Source organism: Scleropages formosus, chromosome 1 (genome assembly GCF_900964775.1).
Source record: "Scleropages formosus chromosome 1, fSclFor1.1, whole genome shotgun sequence".
In the NCBI taxonomy this organism is placed as follows: Eukaryota; Metazoa; Chordata; class Actinopteri; order Osteoglossiformes; family Osteoglossidae; genus Scleropages; species Scleropages formosus.
The window spans coordinates 35,110,690-35,134,664 of NC_041806.1; the positions used below are offsets into that span (position 1 = coordinate 35,110,690).

At 39.9% G+C, this 23,975-nt stretch overlaps 1 protein-coding gene across 3 annotated transcripts; it reads left to right on the forward strand.

The window, feature by feature from the left end:
- Positions 1-6,395: 6,395 nt before the first annotated feature.
- On the forward strand, positions 6,396-20,194 carry ccm2 (CCM2 scaffold protein). 3 transcript variants are annotated; one of them, XM_029258128.1, is made up of 11 exons: positions 6,396-6,580; positions 6,709-6,810; positions 14,712-14,888; positions 16,697-16,780; positions 17,300-17,483; positions 17,700-17,836; positions 18,205-18,340; positions 18,543-18,600; positions 18,866-19,007; positions 19,245-19,383; positions 19,637-20,194. In XM_029258128.1, exons 2-11 carry the CDS (start codon positions 6,781-6,783, stop codon positions 19,915-19,917), a joined length of 1,368 nt encoding a protein of 455 aa, XP_029113961.1. In that variant the 5' UTR covers positions 6,396-6,580; positions 6,709-6,780; the 3' UTR covers positions 19,918-20,194. The 3 variants fall into 3 exon arrangements, with proteins under 3 accessions (XP_029113961.1, XP_018598958.1, XP_018598959.1); XM_018743442.1 differs by having other exon boundaries at positions 6,396-6,485; XM_018743443.1 differs by lacking the exons at positions 6,396-6,580; positions 6,709-6,810 and adding an exon at positions 13,581-13,727.
- Positions 20,195-23,975: the final 3,781 nt, after the last annotated feature.

The window sequence follows — 23,975 nt, forward strand, 5'->3', positions numbered from 1 at the left end:
GTGTAAATAAAAGTAATGTATATATGTTTAAAAAGGGTGTAAAATACGTCTGAAATAGAGTGTAGCATACAGTATATATTTTTATGTAATGGGATTTGATTTTTTTTTTTGTTCTAATCGTACTGTAGAGAAGCTTTTTTCATATAAGCGTAGGCAGCAGCATCCTTTCGTGGAAAAGGCTGTCCCTTCATTACGTTTACACAGTTTCGTACGTATTTTAATGCGTTTAACAGAGAAATTCACAGGTACACGCAGAGGAAGGGAGCAAGAGACCGAAAAAAAGCCTCGGCCCTGCGTTTTCCATTCAGGCCCAACGGGCTCGGTTGTGTTCGTGATAGTTGAGCTCATCATGTTCCCACGCTGAGGAAGCTTGTTCATGGACTGGAGTCGTGGATGAAAAAAAAAAAAAGAATTTATACAGTAATAAGGTCACGTTTTCTTCAGGTTTTAAAGGGCTACTTCAGTTATGATCCGGACGTATCATAACACACAAAGATTAAGCATTATTTATTATCTCAGTAGCACAACAAAGTAATACTCCCACACTTCCTAGAGGACATCCTTAGTTTGGTTTGCTTTATCGTTTTCTCCTAAAAGGAATGTAACGTGTAAGGGGCAATATTTTTTTCGTAATTGATTTCCTTTTTAAATGTATGTATTTTAACTAATAATGATAACAACGATCTGAGGTTGGTTTGCTTCTGAATGTCATTTCTTCCAGGTTCTTTTGATAGAAGTTAGCTTTATTTCATCTACTTCTGCTTATTTTTTTTTTTTTACCGCCTTTTAAATACTGAACGTTTACATGTGCATCGCCGTAATTTTATGCGCGCGTCCGTATCGTATGTTCGTCGTTGTTTTTTGTCGAATTTCTGAAGGGAATCATTGCGCGCACAAGAAGGATAGACTCGACCTGCTAAAGCGAATGCCAGCGGTATTCTAATAAAGGCTGAAAAGCAGTATTTTTGTGTGTGTGTGTGTATGTGTGTCACATTTTCTGTCATGCTGTGGACTGAGTAATAAGTGTTGAAAATGTTCTTGCCAAAACCCTTTTCCTTTGGTGCGCAGTTTGTCACTGCTTAAAATATACTATTTATTTATGTATTTATTTATTTATTTATTTTCTTTAATGAATGAATGTTCTTGTCATTAGCCCTGTTACAAGTAACTACGTGGTTGCGGTTTATATTGTCGTCAACGAATATAATTTACCCGGAAATACTTCACCGGCTTCGACTTAAAATTTTCCTGTTCCGTTACAAAACGCGCGCGTAAGGTCGTTGTCCGATTTTTGCACATCACGTGCGTTCCCTTCGTTGCTGGAACACTTTGTGGTTCGGTAATGTCTGGATCAGATGACTAGTAGCAATTTAAAGTTGCCTAGCCCCTAAAATCATCTATTAATTTAAGTGGTAAACTGAGAAATTAGACGTAATAATCTACCAGTTATTACATTGATTTTCTTTTCTGTTTCTATGATACATTTATACCCTATCGTGTGTGCTGTCTTGATGTTCTTCAATTAAAGGAAAAGTTATAAACATATATGTAAACATAGTAATTAATTGTAAAGCTATTTTGGGCCATTTTAATTATAAGTACTGTGATAAACTTTTTGTTTGTTGTTTTTTCTGGTCTTTGTTTTGGGTGGGATGGAGGTATTTTGTCATAGTGCTCTTTTTTTTTTTTTTTTAACACTTATATTACCTTTGATTTCCATTGATGTGTGTACTATATTCCAGATTCATTTTAATTATGTTCATACTTAATCAAAGCAAATGAAGAATAATGATGTTTTTTATGACTGTGTAATGCTGTGTTGTCCAGATTCTGTATAAAATCAAAAATATATATGATATATCCAGTATCTGACAGTCAACTGACGACTGTGTTATTATCTGATGTAATTAACAAAATGCATAATGTTAGTGTTTTCAAACACGCTGAAAAATCTTTAAAAATGATCAAAAAAAATCACTTAAGATGTTTGTGATATCTTGCATGGATAAGATGTACTTAGTGCATTGAGAACCGTTGTTGAGCTCCGTGGTTAAAGGGATTTAGACCTCTTCTTTATGTTTCTTCCTTACTTCTTTCTTTCTTCCTTTCTTTCTGATTTCCCCGGGTTAAGGAAGTCTGTGTTTACTGGAAAGTGTCCCTATCTCCACTCTGTTTTCATACTGTATATACATGTATTTTCCAAGGGTTTGCTCTATATGACATATTACAGAAGGTTATCAAACATGCCCAGAGATAGAACATTTCTATCCCAGTTTTCTTCTGCACTGATTGAATCTAGGACTAGGAAACACTAGAGGAGTTGATTAGGGCAGCAAATACAGCAGGTTAAAGACAGGGACCTACCTACACACTACAGGTTATGTGCTGAATTCCTAGGAAGGGCCCTTATACAGCAGCAGACCCTTAAGGAACTGCTTCAGTGGAGTGTCAGCTGAATGAAGGAGTGTGAATAATGACTGGATAAAAGTATCAGGAATTTTTTAAATTATTTTATATATATATATATACACACACAGTATATTCACTGTTACTATATATAATAACACTATGACACTATACATATATGATATAATAGTATATCTATCTATATATGATAGCAACTTCTGGTATGTATATTAACTTTCTGAATAAATTATATTCAGTTACTTGGGAATTTAGTAACTGTGATGAAATAAATCCAATTTTAAAAGAAAATGATGCAGAGAATAATATTTTAAGAAATTTACTCTGGTGTTGTGTTGAACACCATTTGACAAAAAAGTACATGGCAAAAGTACACTTCAGATTACTTTGATCTCTTTACTTCTCCCTTTCTTTCTTATCTAAAAGGAAAATGAATCAATGTTTTCTTTAATTATTAGCTGATTATCTTTGATGATCTAATGTAAGGATTCAGAATCTTCTGTCAGTTAGAAGATGGACTGCAATGAAAATGTAAACAATATTTTATTACCTTAATGTAAATGTTTCATATGTGTGATTTTTTTAATATTGTTGGAAAAAAAAGTGATTTCACAGACTCCTCCATCCTCATGGTGCTTTTTTCTTATCTGTAACTTTTTATTTTATGTCTTTAACATTCTTAGCTATGCATTACTGTTAATTCTACTCCAGTTTATTGTTTTGAACAAATTTAAATCACTTCGATCATCCCAAGCTGTCTTCCCTTGGGACAATAATGAATGTACCTAATGCACAAGAACATACACAGAATGATTGATTGGAATACTGTATTACTCATTTTTGTTTCCGTTTCTTTTACTTATTTCTGTATCTTAGAGGCAGTAAATGTCATTAGCTGACAAATGATACTGTTATAACAACCCTGACATTATTTCCCTGCCAACCTGAATTACATGGGTATAATTGTTGTTTTGTTTTATTTTGTTTATATTTGTTTTTTTCCCTGCAAGGACTGCTTAAATTATGGTTGCAATGTCAAAGGTTTTGGTAATGCAAAAATTATTTTAAAAAACCATGTATAGACTCAGATCATCTGGATAAAAGGTACAATTTATACATGAATCAGAAAGTATTTATTTCAATTTTGTATCTTTCCATTTTAATACATTATAATGTTGTGACTGAAATGAAGAATATAAAGTATTCATTTTATTGAAGACTTTGTGTTGTGTATTTTTTATTGCTAAGCAATGTTTATGCAGAGGTGGGTAGTAACAAATTGCATTTACTCCATAGAAGAAAGTGACAGAAATGTAACGGAGTAAAAGCACATCTTTTTTCTTTACAGATGTACTCAAGCTGATTTTTTGAGAGTAATTTTTGATATTGATACTTTTTACTTGAGTACATTGTGGCTGTCAGTCACAGGCACGTTTGTGGTGAAGCATTAAACATGTCTTCGCCATCAGTGGACTTTTTTTGTTGGTTGCGCTGGCCACGTTCACCAGTAGCGAGAGCAATCAGAGTTTAGTGTTGACCAGCCAGAGTTACAGTTCAGTTTCTTCCTGATCTACATTTACATTTATTCATTTGCAGACACTTTTCTCCAAAGTGACGTACATCTCAGCAAAAGTACAGCTTATGCATTACATAGGAGAAAGAGACATGGCTGCAGACATGTGATTCTTAAGTAAACCTAGTTTGTTACTTTCCACTTGATGCACCGATGTTCATCAATCAAGTAGGTGCATAAAACGCAAGACAGATGAATCCTGATGACCTCCTGCCAATTTTTTCTTTGTTTTTTTTTTAAGAATAAGGTACACAAACAAACAATCACATACAGTGCCAGAGTAGCGGCTGTGTACAGGCTTATCTATCTGACCTAACTGACAACCTAGTTCACTTGCTTCCAAGACAGTTTACAGAGGAAAAAATGTGACTTGAAATATGTTTAATACATTAAGAATGTGTTTTTATTTCCTCTACACTGTCCATTGAATTGTATCAGAGTTAAACAGGTCTTTCTTTTTGAAATGAGTTACAGGACAAGTCCCTCCTATATTATTATTACAAGTATATAGAGTACGATTCTTTGCATTAATGCTTGCAAACATTAAACATACATTAAAATCTTGAGAAGATGTATAAAAATTAGTTCATTTGTATTATTAATAATAATCAATAATTAAAATTGTTGGTGTTATTTGTCTGAAATATATTTTAGTTTACTCATAAGGGGGTAGCACGAGCATGTAGCACGTGCCCGGTGAAATAGAGAGTGTAAAGGTCAGCAAAATGCAGTACAAAGGTTATTTTTTGAAGGTTAATTATATTTTATTTTGGTGAATTATAATTCAAGTTCAAGTTTTATTTGTCACATACACAACTATACTTAGTACAACTTGCAGTGAAATGTTTTTCTGACTGTCCATAATACAGCCTGGTAGTAGAGATAACATAAATGAGGTACTACAAATAAAGTAGAAATTAGAAAGATATATATATATATATATATGTAGTGGTCTAAAAATGTGGAATAACTCATATTATGAATGGTTCAGATAATTATCTATTTCCACTAACTGGAAAACTTTCACGTTGGGTAACATTATGACAAATGCTCACTGATGGTGAGGTAATTTAATGTCAGATATAACTTTTGAATGGTTTTAGCAGATTTTCCTACTTTTATAATAAAGCTATAAGAGAATATAACATAAAAATGTTATATTAGCTACACATGTACCTACACTTTAGTGTGTTGTCATCCTTGTCTACCAAAGGGTGTCAGTGTAAGTGTACATGCCATACACTCTACGGGTCTGCCTTTTTTCCATGTGTAGCATCTGAGCTCACCGTCATTTTTTGTTAGTTATTTATTTGGACTGTTATTTGTCTCTGCCTTTTCTTGTAGGTAGTGTACTTGTTAGGGACTATGACTTGTAACCTAGAGGTAGTCTGTTCAAATTCTGGTCACTGTCATGATGCCTTTGACGGGTATTTATTGTGAATAGTTCACAATAAATACCCCTGTCAAAGGCATCATGTAATTTACTGCAAAACGGCTTAAAGTCGCTTTGGATAAAGGCACCAGCTACATGGAAAACAAGTGGTGTGACTGTGGGATAGTGGTTAGAGCTTCCAGGATGCAGTCAAAAGGGCATGAGTTTGAATCCCTGCTCATGCTGTAGTGCCCCTGATCAAGGCACTTACCCTAAATGTCTCCATTCAACTTATTCTGCTCTATAAATGTGTAAATCACAGCAAGTAGCTTAGTCTAAACAATTAAAACTGTTCAACTTGGACAAAGGAGTCAGCTAAAAGAGTTATATTTGCGTTTATTTCATTAGTCGAACAGACAGCGTCTGATTTTGTTTGCGCAGCAGATTTAAATCATTTGAAACTTGAGAGTTAAAGCAGTAACAGTGTTACGTAGCTGTCAGTTATATTATAATGTATAATGCCACCGTTCGTAACATTAAAAAACTTAATTTGACTCAAGAAGTTTCGGCACTTGAGTACTTTTTTGACACGATATTTTTCTACTTTTACTCGGGTAACTCTTCAAAGTCGCGCTTAAAATAAAAATAACAAATTCTACACTCAAAGACAACATACTCAACAAACAAAGTCGTACTCAAAAATGAATGAACTCCACTCTCTCATTGAAAAAGGACTCGCCGCTGCGCGCGCGCGCCCAAATAATTATTCACCCGCGTCACGCGCCATCTAGTGGCGGCCGCCGTAATTGCGGTTGCACGGCATACAGTTATTCGCATTCATTGAAAAGAGTGTGATGTTTAGGAAAAGAAAGGTGTTTACGTGCGGGATCAGCTGCCCCGTATAAGACGTAAGAATGTGTAGAAATTCGCAGAAGAGTTTTGCACAACTAAAGCTGGTCCAGACACTCTCAAGTGTGTCTTTTTTTTTCCCCCTGCGGTCGATTCACAGGGCGCTCCGAAGCGGGTAGTTAACGCTGCGCCGCGATGCACGCTGGGAAAGTTGTCCTACGCCCAAAATGGCGGCAGGGTTGAAAAGTTGATGATGTTTAAAATCCAGTTAGTACACCCACTCTTTTTAAAAAAACCCGCGTGTGTGTATTTATATAAAAGTCCTCGCTTACTAAAAGAGAAGGAAGCGCCTCGCAGAATAGGTGCGGCGAGCAGTGCGGGAAAGCGAAGTTTAGTCAGTGTTATCCGGGAAAGTTGGCGAGCTGGGGGCTCTTTCGTTGCTCAGTAACGCTGCTTTTTGCATGGAAAGTGACACTGTGTGTTCTTATAGCGGCCGCGATGTCACCGAGACCTTCGAGACCTCGGCTGCGAAAATGATGACGAAGAGGATCTGCAGATAGAAATGGAGGATGAAGGGAAAAAAGCAAAGAAGGTAACTTTCCCCGCGAGTAGACTAGTTGTTAAGTGCTGGGTGTTTCGGTGGGCGGCTCTAGTGACATTATTATCTTTGCCTCATTTTCTACCTTTGCTTTGTGCCTATTTTATATTTTCATCCGACGACGTCTCTTTATATTGGATTAACGTCTTATGTGTGCGCAGTCAGTGTTGTAAATAAATGTAACTTATTGGCCGCTATGTATCTAGATGATGATGATGATACGCCTCTAAACAGCTTGCTCCTTTTCACTCACGGCTTCGGTCGATGACGTCAGCTTTATGCAACGCAGTCGCAGGAGGAAATAGTTTCTCGCAGCGGTGACGTCACTCGACGAATGGATGACGTAGTGAGGAGCCGTAAACACAGTTGTACTGTACTGTTTCTCGTTTTCCGTTGTCGTTTTTAACAGTTTTCAATAAACTTTAAAACATCCAGAATAATATTAAGCCTGTATTAAAATGTGAGATAAAAACACAGAAACTGGAGGTTCATTTTATGTGCTTTATCACTGATATATTGATACAGGTTCACTGGTTCCAGTCTTTTTGTGTGTGTTCTTGCTAGTGCTTCAGTGTCATAGTCGGTTATTGCAATGCTGTCATTCACATCACCGATTAGAGAAGAGATATGACAGAAGTAACTGAAACGCGGGGGGTGCGGTGGCGCAGTGGGTTGGACCACGGTCCTGCTTTCCGGTGGGTCTGGGGTTCGAATCCCGCTTGGGGTGCCTTGCGACGGACTGGCATCCCGTCCTGGGTGTGTCCCCTCCCCCTCTGGCCTTACGCCCTGTGTTGCTGGGTTAGGCTCCGTGACCCCGTATGGGACAAGCGGTTCTGAAAATGTGTGTGTAACTGAAACGCAATAATTTTTTGAGACTGACAAAGTTACGAAAGAAGAAAATAGAATATGAGTGCATACTGGAAGAATATTCAAGCCTTATCAGGGGAACAATGTCATTGTCTCCCTGGAGTGTTGGGGTTTTCCATAAGGCACAGCCACGCCTCTGCAGGGCACATCCTGGCTCTGATTGCCTCTGCTTTTCTTCTGATTAAGAAGGTGAATTGTGTCAGGATACCATGCCCACCACACTTTGTGGCATGAGTGTTTGCCTGGGGAAACGGGAGGCGTTAAGGGCTCAGACAGCAATGTGCGTCACAGATGACTTTCACGTTTTTTTTTCTTCTTTTTTTTTTTAAAATTTAAACTGTAGTCCTCGGGAGGCACAGTGGCATGCTGGGTTTGGCCAGTGCCCGCTGTGTAGCGGGTCTGGGGTTTGATCCCTTCCTGGGGTGCCTTACAGTGGGCTGGCGTCCCATTTAGGGTGTGACCCCTTCCTCATCGGCCTTGCGCCTTGTGTTGCTGGGTAGGCTCTGGCTTGCCGCGACCCTGCTTGGGACAAGCGGTTGTAGGCACTGCCTGTAATCCTCCACACAAGTGCACTGAGTGTCTTTGGATGTAACTATAGACCTGCAGCTATTTAAGATGTTCTTGTGTGTTGTCATATTTTCTTTCTGTCCTTGTACGTAATAGATTTTGTAATTGTAATGTATGGACTCTGTTGCTGCTCTGTTGTACTGTTTAATACTGCATATAATCAAAATAGAGATTGTAATATTGAAATGTATAGCAAAATTTTTAGGTTTTTACAGTTGCTGACAGCTTATTATGAATTAATGGTGCATTTAGAACACAGTAATGCTGCTGGAAGTATAATTTGGTGGTAGCTATATAGAAATGTTTTAATTAGGCCATCCACTGAAGAGCACTGACATTTGAGAAATGCACTTTGTCCAAATCAGATATTTAGTTTTGCAAATTTGTGTACAGGGTAGAAGTTAATGGTTGTTGTTTTAACTCCCAGGAGAAACCCTGTTGCAGTATGACTCAGCCCTCATATAACAGGATCCCATACAGTGCTGACACTAAGAAATTGCTACAACAGCTTATGAAATGTGTACCCTTTCAATACATCAGCCTTATTATTCAGTACTTAAGTGGCATTTGTCCAGTTTATGTGATCATTTTATTTCCACAACAGGTGGAAGAGAGTTGATATAATAATACCAGTCAACTTTTTTTCTCATGTTATTACAGCCAGTGGCAGCTTTTTAAAAGGAACAATTCTATACTGATGCAGCACAGTTGCTACATGGCTTTCAGGCTACCTTGCACACTGGAACAAAACAGTTTAGTGCAGGAAAGGAAAGAGAGTGGCCTTTTAAAAAGGGACAGTTTAAACCCAGGTAAAATTTTATGTGATGCGTCACACCTGTTGCAGAAAAAGGAGTTTGTTAGTAGCAATGCTTTTTTTAATCCAAAAAGAGGAAATGGGAACACTGATCGTTAAGCATTTCTTCAGAATGAGAACCGCACCATTTACATTTAGATTTATTCATTTAGCTGATGCTTTTAAGATACCTAGAATTATTTACCCTTTTATACAGTTGGGCAATTTTACTGGAACAATTTAAGGTAAGCACCTTGCTTAAGGGTTCTACAGCTGGAGATGGGATTCAAACCTGTGACATTTAAGTCCAATGGCAGCAGGTCTAACCACGAGTCAGCCAGCTGCCCTAAAAACACAAACTGTACAGGAAAGGGGCAAAGCTCTTTTAAAAACATAAGATATGCGGTAAATAAGATAAAAAAGATAACTTACAAAGTCACCATGTTCTTCAATTTTTAGTATGGGGTGTCACCAACAGAAAAAATCTCTGTAGTTGTTTCCTCATTGGCATTCAAATCGTGTTTAAATTATCAGAAAAATCCATGAGCCAAATATTCAATGTATATTTTACAGGTAGTTGTTGGTAATTGGGGGGGGTGCGGTGGCGCAGTGAGTTGGACCGGGTCCTGCTCTCCAGTGGGTCTGGGGTTCGAGTCCCGCTTGGGGTGCCTTGCGACGGACTGGCGTCCCGTCCTGGGTGTGTCCCCTCTCCCTCTGGCCTTCCTCCCTGTGTTACCGGGTAGGCTCCGGTTCTCCACGACCCCGTATGGGACAAGCGGGTCAGAAAGTGTGTGTGTGTGTGTGTGTGTGTGTGTGTGTGTGTGTGTTGATAATTGGCTATTGGTTACCAAAATTAAAAGAAAAGCGAGAAAGAATTTTAATTACATCGGTTGGTGTTTTCGTTGCCATGCTTAAAATGCCCTCTGTTTTGGTGTTTTAATTTTAACATATTCTTTTAACATGAGGAATTTGCCAAACGGGGTGATTTTGAACCCTCTTTTGTAAGGGACTGGTGTGATTGACTGGCTAAATATGCTTGGTAAGCAAGTGAATAAACTGTTTAAAAAATATTTTAAATGTATATTTCATTAATGACATGAAAGGATGCAGTAAAGCAAATGAGTATCTTCTTCCCAGCAATTATTTAATTTAGGTTTTCCCAGTCTTATTCCATTGTTTGCATGAAGGAAAGACATTTAACTTAACTGAACATGCACCTGATATTTAAAAGATAAGGCCTCATGGTAGTACTTTTATAGAGATTGCAGATTTGAAGTAATATTCCTAAGACAATATATATCGTATAGATTTAAAATATTTATTACTGTTTGATATGTTCTCTTTGTAGAGAAAAGGCTATTCCATTTCAGGCACATATTTTCCCTGAAGTTGCACAGGAGAATATAGGGCAGGGCTCAGAATTGCCAAGCAGGATATGACACCCTCCTTGTAGACAAACGCAGAGGAGAACACGGTGCAGAATTCACAGGGGATCTTCAGAGCAGGGAGCTCCTACTGGGCTTGAAACCAGCGGAATAAACAGTCCAGTGGCAGTTATCCGCTGAGGTCCGCCTTGCGCTGCTCTTCAGCTTTTAGTAAAAGTTTGTCCCGCACTCCGTTTCTCACAGCACTGGCGAGCTGTCTCTGCTCTGGAATGCTTTCTGGCCCTTTGTTTTTCCTGCCTGCAGTTGATCTCAGTGCTTTTCGTGTGTGTGTGCGCGCGCACGCGCAAGAGAGACGGAAAGAGCCTTCTCTGGCTTCAGTGTAATGGTAAGTAGGTCTTACTTTTGTTTTGATTATAATGTTGAAATTAGTATTTAGCCATGTTTATATTATATTATAACACATTGTAAAATGTGTAAGAATAGCAGAAATAAGGAGAACTTACATTTTGTATATAAGATGTTGTTCTCCACGGTGACTTTTTTTTCCATAATATGGAGTGCTCTTTAGTTTGGTTACTGTAGGTGGCAGCATTCTGTACTTTTTCATATACAGTTTTTTTTTTTTTTACAGAAATACAAGCTTAGCTCATATAATGAGGGCTTCTTTCAGGAGAATTTCAAGTTCTGGGATAAAAAGTTGTCAACTCACATTTAGAAGAATTGGATTTTCAATAACTGTGAGCATCACACAAGGCAAACGACAGCTAAAAAGCAGCAGAATAAATTAAACAAAAACAAAAAAAAACATTTCAAGTTTGAAATGTACTGCATCAACGTAATTAATCCATTGTCACTCACCACTTGCCCATTACTGTACACACAGGGCATGAGGCATGATGCAAGTCCATTAAAGGGCAATAACACTCACACTCATTCACGTTCATTCACTATGGGCAACTTGATCACTAGTTCACCTGAAACGTGTGTCTTCGGTCCGTGGAAGGAAACTGGAGCAACTGGAGGTACCAGATGCTAATGCAGCAGGAACATGCAAACGCTACAAAAACTGATCTGGGTTTGAAAACTTGTCCGAACCCAAGCCTCGAGTGTTTTGCGGCACCTGCTATGCCACCATGCAACAAAATAAGAAAATAATAGGCAAAAGGGGAATGAAGCTCACAAAAATGTTGGCTATGAGCAGTTGTGACTTTCTGCACTTGATTTTGAATTAGACTTTCTCTGTGTTTAAAGGATAAGGCAAGATGTTTGCATGTTGAAAAAATTGTATAAATAGGGAATTAATCAACATAGGTCTTGCTGAATAGAAACATGACTGCTAAACAATTAAACGTGAATGTTTTACACTTTTATATAAATACAGGCTCTAGAGCAGAAAATGGATTAAATAAATGTCTTAATCATCTGCATTTTATTTTTACTTTTGTACATCTTTTTCTGAGGGTTTTCAGGGACCTAAGACATGAATAAATGAAGGGCTACCTTTAATAAGAAACTTTTATTGATTGTGACATAGTGGTCTGATTTATTATCAAATGAAGTTATGAACAGAGTTTTAGTCCCAGTTCTGTTTGTAAATTGAGAACTCGGTGTTTAAATTTTTTGAGACACCCTGTCTTTAGGTGTCAGAAACCCAAATACTGAGGAAAGGCAAGATGTTTGCACAGTTATTTGAATGACTCTGCTTATGGTTTCTCTCATTTGTAATGTATCATTGTTCTTTAGTTGAACTGTCTTATGTTTGGCTGGCATTCAGTAATACTATTAAATAAACTTTGTTAGCCTCTGATACACATTTATTACAGATTTTTTTTTTTTTAATCTGGTTTAACCATTATGACAGAATACTGTAAATATGCTTTACACTTTAAGTGTGGTACATGGTCAGCCCTCTGTTAGCCTCCCTGTCTTTTGAGAGGGAAATTCAGGGAGGTTTGCCCCAAGTTTAAAAATCTTCAATACTTATATCCTCGGCCATCCATTTACTTCTCATATTCCTTTATACCATAGGGTATTTCTAACGTCTATCAGAAACATATTGTTTTATTCTTTAGGTACAGGCAAGCAGCAGTTATAGAGGGTGTAAGAAATATTCAGCAGGTGACGGGTTATCCTCTGTATTAGGACGTAAGCCAGTTTAACTTCCAGGACTGAATTTATTTTGCTGATGCTTGTTTGGGGGGGTGCGGTGGCGCAGTGGGTTGGACTACAGTCCTGCTCTCCAGTGGGTCTGGGGTTCAAGTCCTGCTTGGGGTGCCTTGCGATGGACTGGCGTCCCGTCCTGGGTGTGTCCCCTCCCCCTCTGGCCTTACGCCCTGTGTTACCGGGTAGGCTCCGGTTCCCCGTGACCCTGTATGGGACGAGCGGTTCTGAAAATGTGTGTGTGTGTGTGTGTGTGTGTGTGTGTGTGTATGTGTGTGAGTGTGATGCTTGTTTGAATATTTTTTTTTTTGGGGTTAAGGACTTGATGTCTCTGGTTTTAGCCTGAATTTTCTACCACTAAGTATAATTTACAGTGTAATTCCACAAGATTTTCCACCTCTTCTGTAGACAGTTGGCATTTGTCCATGAGTCACCTGTGTAGCCTGCTCTCACCTCGTACGTGCTGATGATAATTAAATATTAATATACTTGCAACTGGATGCTTTTCCATTGAAATGTACCACTGTAAAGAACCCCACCTGTTGATGGGATCATGTACTGTGATAACTGATTATTAGACTAACAAAGAATTGGCGTAGTCCCATTAACATAATGCCTTTCTTTTTTGTTTCCCCCCCACAAAGGCTTAAAGAATATAATAGTGCAAATTAGAATTTTCTATGAACACATTTTGAATTTCACCTGCAAGCGTTTCCAAATGAATATAATACTGCTGTGCTGTCAGATTTTTGAAGTCTTTTAAAAAGTAGGGTTAATCCCTTAAGCCCATGATAATATTACAGTAAAAGTCATTAATGCCAGTCTAAAATGTTCTCTAAATGATATTTGAAGCCACTGTAGATAATGGCATCTATATTATGGAACAGCCAAAGCCCAAAGTGAAAATCTGTGTGTAGATGTGAGCTGAAAGTGTGTTCACAGGAAGTAGTGGTTACTCTGCTTCCTGTTCAAGTTCTGTGTAGCCTCTCAGGGTTCAAGACGTTTTTCTGGTGTGCCCTTTGAAACGTGCCATTTGCCGTTGCATGGCATGTAGACGTGCTCTCAGCTAGCCAGCAGCACCAGCCGGACATCTTCTCCTGATCTCTTCAGGACTTGCATGAACTTACATGGAGAATGAGGTAGGGAGATGGCGTGTCACTGAGCTGCTTGCCCTGAGGTGCGAGAGAGGAGATTACGAGTAGTTCTTACTTTTTCTTTTGTTTCTTCTCTCTGGCTGTCTGTCTGGTTACTGTCAAACTTTTTGCCGTTGGAATGTACATTTTGTCAGTAGGACGGATATTTTCAGCGAAAGAAAAAAGGCATCATTCTATGACGACCTTGCACGTCTCAGTGTTCGGCTGAAAGGAAGGAAAATGTTAAATGTTTCACCATAACAAAAAAAAACTGATGGTGGTGTACCCGTATTAGGAAGTGTACTTCTGAGAAGTTTTTATTCCTCCTGAAATGACACGATGTCGAGCGGAAGGTGATGCTGACAACTTAAATACAAGTTTCTATAGTTTTTTTTTTTTTTTTATTTTTTTATTTTAAATTGTCTGCAGTAATAATTCTAAAAACCAGAGTATGACCAAGAAAATTGGCAGTAGTACAGCACAGCGCATGCACGTTTGGATGAGTCTTCTTCACAGTTTTTAACAGAATATGAGTTTCAGGAGCGTTACATTCAAGAATGAGCTTGATTCACTTCAGTGGCATTGCTGTTTGCTAACAGACGTATTGCCATGTAAGGAATATTAAATTCGGCATAGAGTGACAGAATTGCTTGTGCTGCACCCGAGATGTACCGTATGTTCCGCCGCACCCCGCGACCGAGTACCACAATGAGACCCGCCTTTCCTGAGTGTGCCTTCCTTTTATCTGTCAGAATTGCTTCATTTGTTTTCCTGAACCAATGATAGAAAAAAATACCCCACATAAGGAATTTTGTAGTTCTGTTACTCAGCAAAACATGCTGTCGGGTATTTGTTAGTTTATACCTAAAAGAATTCTCATTTGTGTTTGTTTATGGGGTAGATAGAACCGGAGGTTACTGGTAATGCTGGTGAAATGAAGCCATGTCCTTGGTTGCCAGTTGTTGATGAGATGTGCCTCCTGTTACACAGCCTGGTATCGCGTCTCCGTTCAAGCGCGTCTTCCTGAAGGGGGAGAAGGGGAGGGACAAGAAAGCCCAGGAGAAGGCGACGGAGCGCCGGGCCCTGCACACCGTCTCCCTGTCCTTGCCTGATCACCGTGTGGACCCTGAGGTCCTGCTCAATGACTACATTGAGAAGGAAGTGAAGGTCAGGACTCTTCCGGATGCTGTTATTTTTTGTCGAGTACATATAAATACACACATTTTTGTGCTTTAAAAATCTTAAGAAAATACTTTTAAGATTTTTCATTTAAAAAGTTCATATGGTGAGTCGTATTGTGGAAAGTAACAAACTAACTGTACTTAAGAATCACACCTCTGCATCTAAGTGTCTCTTTCTGCTAAATTCAGAATCAGAATCAGAATGAGCTTTATTGCCAAGTATGTTCGCACATACAAGGAATTTGTCTTGGTGACAGGAACTTCCACAGCACAGACAGAATGACAGTGACAAGACAGGTGAGAAGATAGAGTATGTGAGCAAGGGATAAAAAATATTTAAAAATATAAAGTACCCAATATACAAAAATAGTCACTAGATACAAATGCAAGGGAGTGTGAGTAAGAGAAATGATGTGATAAATAGTTATAAATAGCGTTGTGTATTGCACTGGTTTACTCTCTAGGGGAGAGATTTAGGTGTTCATGAGGTAGATGGCCTGAGGAAAGAAACTTTTCTTATGCCTGGCTGTCCTGGTGCACAGTGCTCTGTAGCGCCGGCCAGATGGCAAGGGTTCGAAGAGGAAGTGGCCTGGATGTGAGGGGTCTAGAATGATTTTGCTAGCCCTTTTACTGACTCTGGACGAGTGCAGTTCTTGGAGAGCTGGGGGGGGATGTGCCGATGATTCTTCCAGCAGTCCGAACTATCTTCTGCAGTCTTCTGATGTCTGACTCCGTAGCTGAGCCGAAGCAGACAGTTATAGAGGTGCAGAGGACGGACTCAATGACTGCGGAGTAGAATTGCATCAGTAGCTCCTGTGGCAGGTTGAACTTCCTCAGCTGGCGAAGGAAGTACAACCTCTGCTGGGCCTTCTTCACAATGGAGTCTATGTGGGGCTCCCACTTCAGGTCCTGTGAGATGGTGGTGCCCAGGAACCTGAATGACTCCACTGTTGCCACAGTGCTGTTCATGATGGTGAGTGGGGATAATGCTGAGGTGTTTCTCCTAAAGTCTACGATCATCGCCACTGTTTTGAGCGTGTTCAGCTCCAGGTTGTTACGACTGCACCAGACAGCCAGCTCTTGGACCTCCTGTCTGTAAGCAGACTCGTCTCCATTCCGGATGAGGCCGATGAGTGTGATGTCGTCTGCAAACTTCAGGAGTTTGACAGAGGGGTCTTTTGCGGTGCAGTCGTTGGTGTACAGGGAGAAGAGCAGTGGGGAGAGCACACATCCCTGGGGGGTGCCAGTACTGATTGTGCGAGTATTGGATGAGAATTTTCCCAGCCTCACTATCTGCTGCCTGTCTGTCAGAAAGTTGGTGATCCACTGACAGACGAAGGTGGGCACAGAGAGTTGTGTTAATTTGGACAGGAGGAGGTGTGGGATGATGGTGTTGAAGGCTGAGCTGAAGTCCACGAACAGGATTCTCGCATAAGTCCCTGGTTTGTCCAGATGTTGCAGGATGTAGTGCAGTCCCATGTTGACTGCATCATCTGCAGACCTGTTTGCTCGGTAAGCAAACTGCAGGGGGTCCAGTAAGGGTCCAGTGATGTCTTTCAGGTAGTCCAACACCAGTTTTTCAAGTGACTTCATGACCACAAACATTAGGGTGACAGGTCTGTAGTCATTAAGGCATTAAATTAATGCACACATTGTGTTTTCTATGAGATGTATGTCACTTTGGAGAAAAGCATCTGCTAAACGAATACATTTAAATGTGGTGTAAATGTAAAAGGCCAAAAATATAATAATAAAATCAGTTGGTAACCAACTTTTGCGGATGTATTTTTAAAGTATTTAGGGCAGCTAACATCAGTTCCGGGATACTTGAATCCTTCCAGCCGGACTGAAGTCTTACAGTTGATTGACAATGCAAGGGTAAGGGATTTTTTTTTTTTTTTGGTATTTTTCACATTACTACCAATATGCCACTTGTCCACACTCACAGTAGGAGCTGATTTAATAATCTCCTCCATATATGTATTTTTTAACACCCTAAAATCATACCAGTACTTCTTTTAAAGGAGGAGTATCACTTGTACTGGTTTAGTTTATGCTGTAACTCAAACTAACTGTACTTAAGTCACACATCTGCAGCTATGTCTCTTTCTCCTGATGTAACGCACAAATTGTATTTTCTGAGATGTACATCGCTTTGGAGGAAAGCGTCTGCTAAATGAATGAATGTAAATGTAACATACAAACACGTCCTAAAGGAAATTTTGATTCTTTGCACAGTCTATTTTTCCTCAGCATGTGACCAGTCATACAGCAGGCAGTGCCCTGTTCTACAAATATGCCACCCAATTATGGATTGTTCAGTTTAGCATCCAAAGAGCTGCTGACATCTAAATAGGGGAAGTGGGCCAACGTAATATGCTTCTCTGCTGCCCCCAGAAATCCCATTTGCTCCCAGGCCAGCTGACAGTGGAGCAGGATGCACTGGTCAGCCTGTCTGCCTACAACGTCAAGCTAGTGTGGAGAGATGGGGAGGACATCATCCTCCGGGTGCCAATTCATGACATTGCCGCCGTGTCCTACATCCGCGACGACTCCCTGCATTTAATAATACTCAAGACAGGTATGCACTGGTATGCTTGAAGCCCAGTGTGCTAGCAAACAGCCATCAGTAAAAGGTGGTACCCTGCTGCTGTTCTTCACCACACTCATTTTAAAAGGCTGTCTCACCTGACATTAAATAAGCAAGAACAAAATCGATGAGGTGGTACAACATGTGTCATGTTTTGGAACAGAAGATGATGATTTGCATGCTTTGACCTTTGCTCTGCGCCTTTAGCCCATGAGCCAGGAGGGTCCCCTTGTCCCAGCAGCTGTGCAGACGTCTCCAAGTCCCAGACTTTGAGTTCGTTGTCGGAGAGCGGTGCCGTGCTGGTGGACCTCTGCAGTCTGCTGGTGCTTGCTGTGGAGAACAAAGTAAGTCTCCCCTCCCTCCTCTGCTCCACCAGCAGCTCTGTTACCCCCCATCGGGATCATGGTCGAGATGTCATTTACTTTTCAGAGGCTGCAGCACCCTGAGTTAGAGGTGTCAAATGGAAATAAGAGTTTCTGTCTAATGCCCAAATACACCTTCACCCCTTTATTACTTCCGTGTTTAGTATTTCTGCACAAACTTGAAATCCATTTCTACAGTCTGACTGCTGTGTAGCTTTCTTTAGTGTATGATATTTTCTTTTCTTGGATTTGAATTCAGAGGTTTCTGAAAGTTCACACTGTGCAGGCATATCCCTGTTACTGATAGGTTACTGATCTCACCGATCTCACCGTACTTGTGCTTACTGTAGGCAGCAGCTGAAGAACTCTGTTTACTTCTCAGCCAAGTCTTCCAGATCGTTTACACAGAGTCAACCATAGACTTCTTAGACAGGGCAATATTCGATGGAGCCTCCACACCAACCAGGCATCTCTCCCTCTACAGCGGTCAGTACACATTTGGTCCTACATCAAATTAAAGTTAGAACATTTGGGTTTTTTTTTAGTCCAGTTCCTATCTTGCCAAGTTGTATATTTGATTTTATGTGGGCTGCTGTTATATTTAATGAAGAACTTAAATGTTCAATACATTAAGTAAATATATGTTAAAGTCAATAGTTCTTCAGTTCTCTTTTTTTTGAACTGGCAGATGACTCTTCCAGCAAGGTGGATGTTAAAGAACCGTATGACACAGAAGAAGGCTCGTTGTAAGTCTTACCTTCATGTGAGGGTACTGTTTGCCCTGGTTTTAGAATACGGGAGTTTTTTTTTTCTGTCACTCGCATAAGTCGCATGTATGTTAAGCTGACGTTGTTGAGATATTTCTACGACTTGAAGAAAAACACTGTAAACCAGTGTTCCTTGTGTGAAGGTCTCCGTAAAAAAAAAAAAAACTCATCATTTATTAAAGTCATAGTCAGTGTGACATTCACACAATGGCATGTAAAGGAATGAGTGTGTGTCGCACTTCAGCCCCTTCCAGGGCACCATGGACACAGGGGGTAGTTCCAATACCTCGTCCCCCTCCACCCCGGCATCTCCGCAGACCAAGACAGCCAGCGACAGTGAGCTGAGCACCACCGCTGCTGAGCTACTGCAGGACTACATGACCACGGTAGGGCCACATGGCTTGTTCAGTGGGCTTGTGCAAGACATTTTACTGTTTCATGTAGTCTCAACTTTACCTGTTCATTCTGGACAAGCCAATTATTGAGCTGTGTGATCTAGCTCCATGAGGCTGTTTTAAGTGCATTTGCAGTGGTAGAGGGGACAATGGCACTTCATATGACCGCATGGACTGTGAGCTCTTGCCTTAATGCCTCCTCCTGTGTGTGTGGGCGTGCGTGTGCAGCTGCGGACCAAGCTGTCTTCGCAGGAGATCCAGCAGTTTGCCATGCTGCTCCATGAGTACAGGAACGGCTCCTCCATCCACGAGTTCTGCATCAGCCTGCGGCAGCTGTATGGGGACAGCCGCAAATTTCTCCTCCTGGGTAAGAGTGCGGACGTGCTCCTCTCAGATCCACAAGCTGCCTGCTTCGTTTCTGTGCGTTGTTCACATACACCATAGTACTTTAACAACTCATTATTACTATATGAACTTTAAATGTTTTTGCTCTTATAGTTTAATAATGGACATTTAATTCAGTATTTTATAATACGTCACATATTTCACTGCTGTTCTACGGTATTGTTAGACGATATTATTTAATGTTGTTGTAACCTTTTTCACATCCGTTGCTCTAGGCCTCAGGCCCTTCATCCCAGAGAAGGACAGCCAACACTTTGAGAACTTCCTGGAAACCATTGGGGTGAAGGACGGGCGGGGCATTATCACCGACAGCTTTGGGAGGTACCGGCGCACCATGAGCACCACCTCCAACTCCACCACCAACGGCAATGGGGCAACTGAGGGCTCCCACGAGCAGCTGCCGCCCGCCGAAGGCGATGAGTGGGACCGCATGATCTCCGACATCAGCAATGACATTGAGGCGCTGGGCTGCAGCATGGACCAGGATTCCTCCTGATGAGAGGGGCCAGTGCAGACATTCTGAAGACTGGACACCTCTGCAGCAGTATTGTAGCCATTGCCCAGTCCTCTCAATCTGTTGCCTTGTTATAGCCTGTGAAGCGTGAGGGCTGGTGCCTGAGCACTTCGAGCACACGGGTGTTCCTATATCGGCAGTATCTGCCAGTTCAGTACGGACATGTCTGAGCCGCCTTACAGAACCTATCTGGACCTCCAAACTCCAAAGACTTGAAGAAGTGCAGAAGTCTTGCTGTTATGCGTGCAGTTGTATTTTTTTTTTTTTTTTTTCTCCCCCCATTTAGTCCCCTCCATTCCCAAACCCACTTATTTCTGTATACAGAAATCTGAAGAAAGTATATGCGTAGCTCAAGTGATTGTACCTTAGCCTGAAGCATGTTTCATAGAATGATCTTGCTCTTCTCCAGCTTTGCAAAACGAACTCACTGCTGTAGCAGTGTGCAGAAATATCGGTCAAAACAGATTAAAGTTAGTCCTGCCACCATGTTTAGATCCCCAGTTTCACTCCAGAGCTTTGCGTACAATTAGATACATGTAAGCCTTAGTTTAGTCATCGGTTATTTGCTTTGACTGAGTGCTCCCGTTCAGAAATGGGAACAGAAACAGAATGTGACAAGGCCAGTCTATGGTTGATTTTTTTTTTTTTTTTTTCCTTCTTCTTCTATTCTAAATTATTTTTTTTTTCCTAGGCTGATAAGTTCTTACCATACCAAAGTAGCGTCACCCAGCTGTTGAGAGTGCCATAGGTCTCCATTCATTTCAGATGACTGGGTGACTGCCAGACACGCTTCTCGGCCCTTTGGTGACGACGTAGGGTGCTGCCGACCGAAGTGAACTTGTCACGTGCAGCAGGTTGTGCATTTAAAATCACAAGAAGGGTACTGTTCCTTGGTGATTGAGAAAGCCCCTTAACCTCACCCCTGCAGTGAATGTCCCACATTTAGATGAGTAATACGCAGATGTCACCAAATTGTCCAGCTTGCCCTAGCAGATTAAGCAAACTTTCTGAACACACGTTGTCCTTCATTTCTATCAAACGTGGGGTGATAATAAACAGAGCCTTAGGCCTACGTAAAAAACTGTGTAGTTTTCCATGAAGTACTGCTATGGATATGTGCTGCCTAGTGCAAAGTAGTGACTTATTTCTCAGTTATTGTATAATGATAATTAAAGTTTAAATTGAAGCTATGCCTTAAATAGTGGACAATTTTAAGTGAAAACATCTTTGAGATCTTAAAATGGAAAGCCAAGCATATATGTGCAAAAAGATGAAATGGTCTTGCATTTTTCCCATTTTCCACTCAACAGCTTGTTTGGCACAACTATTTTCTTAATTAAACTTGGTGATAAAAATCACTTATCACTTTAGGTTCTTTTTCTTCATGGCTGGACCTGATGTCTTGAACAGGCCTTCTTTCCACAGTAATTCCTCAATTTTCCTGGAGCTGAAATGTAGCGACACCCTTTGGTCAGTGTTGCATTTAGCTGGTTGTCCTTGGTGTGTTTTCTGAACCTGCTAACATTTTAACAGTAAGTTCAAGAAGAAAGGAGCCTTTATAAGTTCTTCACATATTATTTTACAGGAATTTCAGGGCAAACTCATATTTCACAAGTTCGAAGACCTTAACCTGTTTTCACAAAGAAAATAAGTCTTGACCTCTAATAAACACATTTTTCATGCACTTTTTAATGTCTATACAGTATAATTCATTTGAAGACCAGAACCTCATCACAGGATGCAAAGCTTTAGTTATCCATTTTAGTTTTTAATCGTATGATGTATGTCAGATATGTATATTATTACATTGCACTATATCAGTTGCTCTGTATGAGAGTGTATGCTAAATAAATAAATGTAAATGGAATTGCCTGTAACAAATTCAGTTTGTCTGCACATTATTTATAATCACCGGATGAAGCCAGTGCCATTTTGAAGTTTGACCTCTTTTGTTTCTATTGCAAATCTAAAGCCCAGATCTGTTGCCCTACTGTCTATCAGTGTACAATAGAAAGTCCAATCAAGAAATGAGAAATGCATTGTGTAGCTTTTTGGATACTACATTTGTACCCTACGTTATGAACATCTGATTTACATATTTTCAAACATATGCCCATTTACAAGTGTTTATTTTTAATTGCATTTTCTTCAGCGATCCATTATCAAAGAATGTGTGTTGTGGACTGAAAATGGCCTGCGTTTCCACTTTTCACCTGTAGGGGCAGCAAAACACAAATGCAGTAGGAACTTGAGCTTTGGGAGGTTCTACATGGAGCACATTCAGCATTTTTTTTTTTTTTTACTTTATTATTGCTACACAGAAAAACTGCATAATAGAGGTACATTAGTGTTATACAGTTCTTTTTTTAACAAAGTTCTATTAGTAATATGGTGACAAGAATGTTTGTGATGCATTGGTTAGTTCCTAGTGGCCAGTTGTGTAAAGTTTACCATGAGAAGCAGTCGGCATTTAAGGTGAAACACTTTGAAAACATTCTCCCACATAACCCTCCTTTACACTGCTGTTCATTTTCCTTTCACCTCTCTGTTTGATGGAAGAACCATCTCGCACAGCACATCATTTTGAACAGAAGATTGTGAAGATATTTTTTGTTTCCAGTCATTTTATCTTTAATGTTGCATCATGTTAATAAAAGATGATTAAATACACTAGCATAGATGTTTTATTTGGCATCACACTGCATATTTCAAACACAGAGGACCCTGCAATGATGAAATTGAGCTGTTGATGGAAACAGAATAAAGTCTTACTGCAAATCTGCATGTTTTTTAGGCTTTATCTGATGTTTTTAACAGTTCCTAACATGTGAATAAATCAAAGAATGAAGCCGTATTTTTAAGCTGTCCTTGAATGTGACAGCGGGTAGACATACAAACAGTTCTGAGTTATGAACAAGCTTTTAGTCCCAATTGCATTTATGAACTGAAATACAAGAGTACTGTTGCTCTGTAAAAGCACACATGCAGTGGCCATAAGTACAGCTAAGTACATGGTTTTACAGCCAGGTCAAAAATCCATGAATTTTGCATACTAAACTGCATGTCTAGTGTGATGCCTACATGTATTTTAATGTCTCAGGTACCAAGTTAAGCACTGTCATTCAGTGTCTGCCGTGCAGAATCAGGAATGTTTAAAATCTGTACAGTGACACGTGCAATGGACTTCTTATAAACAATTTTTTTTTTTTTTCCTGAAGGTTCATCAGTTTTATGGCTGTAAATATGAACTTTGTTTAATATTTTGTACATATTTTCTGCCTGTTACTACACAGAAAATGTAATTTCTGTACATTTTCATTTGGCATTAGTATAGTTCCTATCTATCTATCTATCTATCTATCTATGTGATTTTCCTTCACTGTTGCAGTAGCACAACAGGCACTTTTAGTGGCACTGCTGGATGTTTTCAAATATTTCTGGTTGTATTGACATATTTGCCTTGACTGTTTTAATAACTGCTTCCTCCAGTACGCAATTTTTCACACTGCGGTGTCATGTTTGCATGCCCTTGGGGTGATGCTTTCCACATTATTAAGACAGCAGGCTTAAAAGCATTCAGGGAAAATGCCCTTTAACCCTTTAGCCAAGGAATTTAATCTGATTTACAGTAAACATCCAAGCACATAGAGTCAGTGCGACATATTAATGTCAAATACTTTTAGTACCTTTGCTGTTCTCATTAGTGAATATACTTTTATTACGAATATTTCAGCTGGCTGGTTGGCAGTTACCTTTATTTTACCAGAGTGGCCTGTACTGCGAGTCTGTGAAATAATTGCATGCAGACAGAAGCTGTTTTTTCACGCGGGGCAAGGATATTTATATATAATTCAATAAAGACTTTGCCCAGGCCAATCAATTTAATTCAAAATGTTTGTGGATCTAGTTTATACCACTTCTACATCAACATCATCGTGTGTGTTTGGTATTTACTGCCTTCTGGTTCTCAAATGCAATTCAAAGCTGCCTGAACTAGGAGAATTTAGCTCCGGCATCATGCGGAGAAAAGATTCGCGGTT